This window comes from Branchiostoma floridae, chromosome 12 (genome assembly GCF_000003815.2).
Source record: "Branchiostoma floridae strain S238N-H82 chromosome 12, Bfl_VNyyK, whole genome shotgun sequence".
Lineage (NCBI taxonomy): Eukaryota > Metazoa > Chordata > Leptocardii > Amphioxiformes > Branchiostomatidae > Branchiostoma > Branchiostoma floridae.
The window spans coordinates 1,192,189-1,198,396 of NC_049990.1; the positions used below are offsets into that span (position 1 = coordinate 1,192,189).

The 6,208-nt window shown below is 40.4% G+C and overlaps 1 protein-coding gene across 1 annotated transcript in view; it reads right to left on the bottom strand.

Moving 5' to 3' along the window:
• The window catches only part of LOC118427807 (fibropellin-1-like), a 19,247-nt gene extending 17,168 nt beyond the window's left edge, over nt 1–2,079 (bottom strand). The window contains exon 1 of the mRNA XM_035837767.1: nt 1,905–2,079. Within this exon, the coding sequence (XP_035693660.1) occupies nt 1,905–1,980 (76 nt within the window). The 5' untranslated portion in view covers nt 1,981–2,079. The remainder of the gene's footprint in view (nt 1–1,904) is intronic.
• Between the last annotated feature and the right edge of the window lie 4,129 nt (nt 2,080–6,208).

The window sequence follows — 6,208 nt, forward strand, 5'->3', positions numbered from 1 at the left end:
ATATATATGTCATAACGATCTTACACATTGTTATAATGTTTATATCGTCTCGTATCTTTTGGGGGCAGTCCAGTCTCAGTTTATGTGTTTATGTAATATAACAGGAATTAATGCCAAATAAACAAGAGTTCGGAGACCTCATATCTCCATGAAATAGTCTGATTATGTTAATGACTTCTTCATTTGCATAATCTGTGCTTAGTTATGTACACCTGTAAATAACCTTCGCTGGTCACTATGTTGATTGTCCAATCATTTGCCACTTCGATGAATTATGGCACTTTTGCATTAATTATGCAAATTAAGGACTTATTTGCATAATTGGTATTTGATAATGTTCCACCTGCCACAAACTACATATATTGCATGTATTTGAGTTCTATAAAGAAAACACAGGAAATACAGATTTTCCTCATTAGATATGCAAATAAAGTGTCCGTTTGCATAATTTTCACTTCATAATGTGCATCTCTGTCTAAGCTACCTACATACCAAATATCATGTAAATTAGTCATTCCCTTCTACAGTTATCCACCTTAGAAGATTTTGACAAAAATGCACCTGCAGTTCCAGAGCAACCTGCTAGGCGGGCTAAATATACACCACATCTTCCTTATGTCACAAGCTATCTGCCATCCAAAAACAAGACCATAGCACATCCAGTTCAAAAGATCCAAAAAATGAATCTCTGCTGCAGTACCAAGGTCACATACCAGGTGGGACCTAATTGACCTTGACCTTTGTCTTTCCAACATTTACCCACAAACCAAATATCATCGCAATCCATCCAGAGGTTCTTGAGTTATGCGCACTACAAAAGTCCAGAAACACAGACACACCCAAAACTGTATCTCCATTTTTCATGAGATAATAATGAAAACCTTTACGGCCTCTAATCTCTATTAGCATTTACCCACCAGGGCACATATCAATGAATGGATATCTTATCAAGGTGCCATGCATGGACTTATAAGATAAGGCAAACACCAACATATAGTTTAAATGAACAGAGGACATTACATAACATCGAACATATATTATCCACTCTTTTAACAAAGATGTTAAGAGAAATCTCTATTGTAACGACCCCTATTCTAAAATGTACATACACCGTTGTGCTGCAGTAAAAAAATCTCACTACACTGTTCTAAAAAATGGCAAACATATATTTCCTGGTAGATATTAAGGGAGATGTCATATAATTTTGCTTAACGCATGGACGCATGAACGCATGAACTAATCCCCTAAATGTTTATATGTAATAAATTCACAGGCCCTAAAAATGTTACAACTGATATTGTTATTGCATCATGTATACATAGTCAAATACTATGTCTTTACATTTGTGTGCGTAACAAAGAAAAAAAAAACAAGAAACAATGTCCGGTAACCACATCCTTGAGATATGTTTGCTCATTTATTGCTCTTTTATTAATTGATTGTGGCCTAATCTATTGTTAACCAAGCCTAAGTCTCAGAGGAAACTATCCTTGGGCCCAATTTAACACCACTCTTCCTGATATCAAAAGTTATAGGCAACCAAAAAGTCGAGGCCATTGCATGTCAATGAAAAGAGATAAAAAGTTAACAGTTTTGATATCTCTCTCTCCACTGGGCTTCTGATATATTATCAACTTAGGAAAACTGCCTGGAAAAACAAGTGCAACCATCTACCCTCCCCGCAAGACCTATCTACATATCAAATACCATTACAATCCATTCAACTGGTTATGCTGTACATAGATATTCAGAAATGAGAAGAAAACACACACGGAAATGGAAAACCCCATACGCTCACCAAAAACAACACCTACGTTTTTACACAAAACAATGAATGGTCCACCTCTGCCATAACTCGTTCTTGAACCCCAATAATATTGCTAATTATCAAAGAACGTTATTACCACAAATCGCAGATCTACCTTGTGCGGATCCCGGCCAGACGATCACAGCCGCCATGACGAGCAGAAACTTCCACATCTTTGCGGTCCGCTGAGCCGAGTTAGACTGTGGTGCGTGTCGGGTTTGGTCTGTGTGATACTCCTCTAGGATAAAGGTTTTGGTGCGGGCCTCGGTAGGAAGGCATTACGTCAGCTGCATATCCTGGACTTCAGTGGTGCGTGTGGCAAACTTTCCAAACTGGTCAATTAACAGTACTTTAAAGTAAACTTTGAAATAAACTTTGAAATAAACGGAGCGCGGTGTAATTGTAAACTCTCCAAACTTGTCCATTAATGCCACTTTGATTGACTGCCTTCGGCACGAGGCAGACCGGGTAATGTCCGGTGTTGTGGAGATGGGCGCGATGGGCTGACGTCATAGTGATGAGGGGCCGATTAATGTCAGCAACATTAAGACCCAAAACATATCCATGTCTTCTTCATTATTGGAGTCCAAAGTACAATTTACCATACAATTTGCCAGCGCCATTGATAAATATACATGTATAACTTTGAAGAACATACTACATTTTGTATTACATCATACATCACTTTGTCAGCAGTGGTGTTTTAAACTTTCAAAACTTCCCCATTTAAGACTCATTCCCCTGCCGACAATATAGCACCACCCAGACCTGGTAACGGCGCTGTTTATAGATACCCAGGTGTGGATACGTCCGGACGGCCGACTTACACAAGGCACAAAGTGCAGATTTATCATGACAATGATTAGCTGCCCTGGTTACCATCCCACCGATAGGTAACACTAGGACCAAAACTCTGTCAAAGTTAAACATTTTTTCCAAACACATGTCGCTGCTTATTGCGGCTGTAAATTTAAAACTTGAGACTGTATAACGTTGAAATGAATCTACCCGTACCCGTACCCGAACCCCTCACCAAAACCCCCCACCCCCCAGCCAGGTTTGTGACTAGTCGGCAGTATCGGGAGGGAGGGGGGGTGTGTGGTCTGTTGTGGACTCCTGACCTCCTGGAGTCAATGTTTGGACGATCCATTATACAATGGCAGGTCAATATTAAACAAAGACACTAATTATATAAGTAATAGATTGATCAATTAAGGGAACATATTGTTCGAATATAAATATCTAAAGATATCAAAACCGTATCTGTTGTGAGATTATACTAGGTGGACCCCACCCCACCTCAGTTCTGTCGCTAGGCGACAGGAAGGGCGGAGTTGTGGACTCCTGACCTCCTGGAGTCAATGTGGGTAAGGTCCATTCTATATTGCCTGTTACATTTCATAGTGCTCCAATAATAATACAAATTGTACGTACTGAGTAATAAATTAATCAATCAAGGAGACATAATGTTCGAATATAAGTGTTAGAACAAGTAGTCTCCATAAATTATAGACTTCTATTGACACTGGTCAGTGGTATGGTCCATTACGTCATACCTGTGACGCGAAAACGTTCGATACGGGTGTTCCGGACCGTGTGGTAACTTTCCGTACGGCCCGGGCTTATCACATGGGCTCCATTCGAATAAATCGAATTGTTTCGAGTGGGCCGAGTACGGCGACATCGAAAGTTCGAATACCTGATTCGGACGTTAGAACATTACTGTTGCAACGCTTTTTTTTTCGAAGGCAACAAATTTGTTCAACTTCTGGCGCATTTCGCATCAAAACAGTGGTTTTCTCAGGTGGGTATGACATAAATAAGATACAACATGGTGTATTCCGCATCACTCTCGGTCCCAGCCCTCCCGCGGGTCGTATCACCCTTCGGCCGTCGGGCGATCCGACCCGCGGTCGGGCTGGGACCTCGGGTGATACGGAATACACCGTGTTGTATTCTATATTTATACTTTAGGCTCTATTGAAGAAGACATTGGCTGTCACCCAGATAATTTTTTCCAGTCTTAATGGAACAAAAAGACTACTACAATAGAACATGTCGTTTTGCCATTCGTATATTGTATGATTGTATAATCTATGAAATAAACATTGTTACCAATTAAGAATACTTATGTGCATGTACATTAGCATGTAACATTATTGTAGTTCTAGATATCGAACAAACATTGCCGAGATGAATAAAAAGTCGATGCGTGATGCCCACCTCCCCACCCACGCAACTATTTACGCAATCATTAATGCCAAGGCAAGGAGATAAAGCCTCAGAATGAGTGGGAGTGTAAAGCTTTGACCGCTCTCTGTTTTTCTTTTTTTAATTTTGAAATCATTTCAAAACTGCGACGCAGAATTCAGTAAGCTTCAGTTAATGTTTAACTGTACCCAATGCCCAAATATAAATGGCCTTGCAAAACTGTTCGGATATCTGATGCACTTCCGAAGCCTTCCGCGAAAGGTCGCTACTCACTATACCTTTCAGGATATGCCATTCTATATCGAGTCTCTTTAAAAGATGTACGGGAAGACCTAGAAGCTCGGAAGTCACGGTCTTTCCGAAAACAATAACAAAACAAGACCACAAAAAAAAAACCCAGCCACTCCTCCAACTCATAAAACAATCATGAAATGCTCGTGCGGTATTGAGGTTTAATTTCAGAGTTTACATTGTTTTATTAGTTAAGAGGAGAGGGTGTACTGAATAATTGATTGCTCCGGCCAAAAAGTCACGAAGCATGAATTTGGACACAAGATGGACGATGTCATCACAATAATTTATTGTCCCTTCCAAGAGCTGCTTTCCGATTGGTCGATTTCTGATTGATTAGTGTTTATTCGAGCACCTACGCGTCACCAGTGACGTCAGCTTCAGACAATCAGCACGCCCATATAAGTAAGACTAACCAAACCTTGTTTCTCCCCGCTCCGTTCTGTAACGGCCACACCTAGCTCGACTCTGGGATCAAGAAGAAGACAGAAAGTGGTAACAGAAGATATTCTGCTCAGCTTGAGAGGTAAGTTTAGAGTAACGTGAGGTAAGTACCTTTCCAGAATTACAAATCGCCGGGTAGAGAAGCTGAACATGTCGGAGAATAATCATGGCTGCAGGAATTACCTGTCTAAACCGAGGCTGATTCCCTAAACTGGGGGCAGTGTCTTACCAACTGCTTTTCTCTATAGCACATTAGCACTACTCTATTCTAAACTTACAACAAACTGAACGTTTTAAATTATTCGTTTAAACGAATAATTGATTGCTTCGGCCAAAAAGTCAGGAAATATGAATTTAAACACAATATGGACGATGTCGTCACAATCATTTATTGCCCCTTCCCTTCTGAGAGCCGCTCTCCGATTGGTCCATTTCTGACTAATTAATGTTTATTCGAGCACCTACGTGTCACCCATGACGTCAGCTTCAGACAATCAACACGCCCATATAAGTAAGACTAATCAAACATTGTTTCTCCTCGCTCCGTTCTGTAACGGCCACACCTAGCTCGACTCTGGGAGACAACAAGAAGACTGAGGACAGCCCTTCATGACGTCCTTACCCAGAAAGTGGTAACGGAAGATATTCTGCACAGCTTGAGAGGTAAGTTTAGAGAAACGTGAGGTAAGTACCTTTTTCAGAATTCCAAATCATCATGGCTGCAGTTGTAACATAAATAGCAACATTACTTCCAAATAACGTGCCAATTGATGGAATTTTTCTTAGTATCAGACCCTTCACAGGACCCGCTAGTTTGAAATATCACTTAGGCGGCAGTCTCACAAAAAAAGGAGTAGGACATGTTCCCGCCCAGCCTTCATAACCCCAGCGTCTCCCATTGGATCAGTTGCGCCAATTTGATTTCTTTGGATTTGCCTTTTTTTCCCTTGCATTGAATGAAATAAGCATTACCTTCTTTTGTGATTTAGTACATGGACGAAACCCGCATGTTCATATTGTGGCACCACCAGTGAATACTATTCTTGATTTCCTGAATTTTTCAAAAACAGTTTTCCAATTCCTTGATACACTTAAAATCTAAAATGTATTTTTCAAGATGTCGACCAGCCTTAAATGTAGACTTTAGCTCCTTGCAGATGCTATATTTTTCTTTAGCCACCCATTCCGTTATCATCCTGCAAAATCTGAGAGACAACGAATGAGAGCGATGTTGCCTGGCCTTATTATCTGGTGCAAACGCGTACGGCGTCAGGAAAATTTCAGTGAAAATAAAAGAGTAAACAACCCTCATCATTAACATTAATATTGAAACAGCCAGCTTCAGACAATCAACACAACCATTTCAGTAAGTCTAATCTAAGGCTGTTTACCACACTACATTTCGGCTATTGAGAAACTTATTTCGGCCCGCTCTTTGAAAAAAATCTCATTACT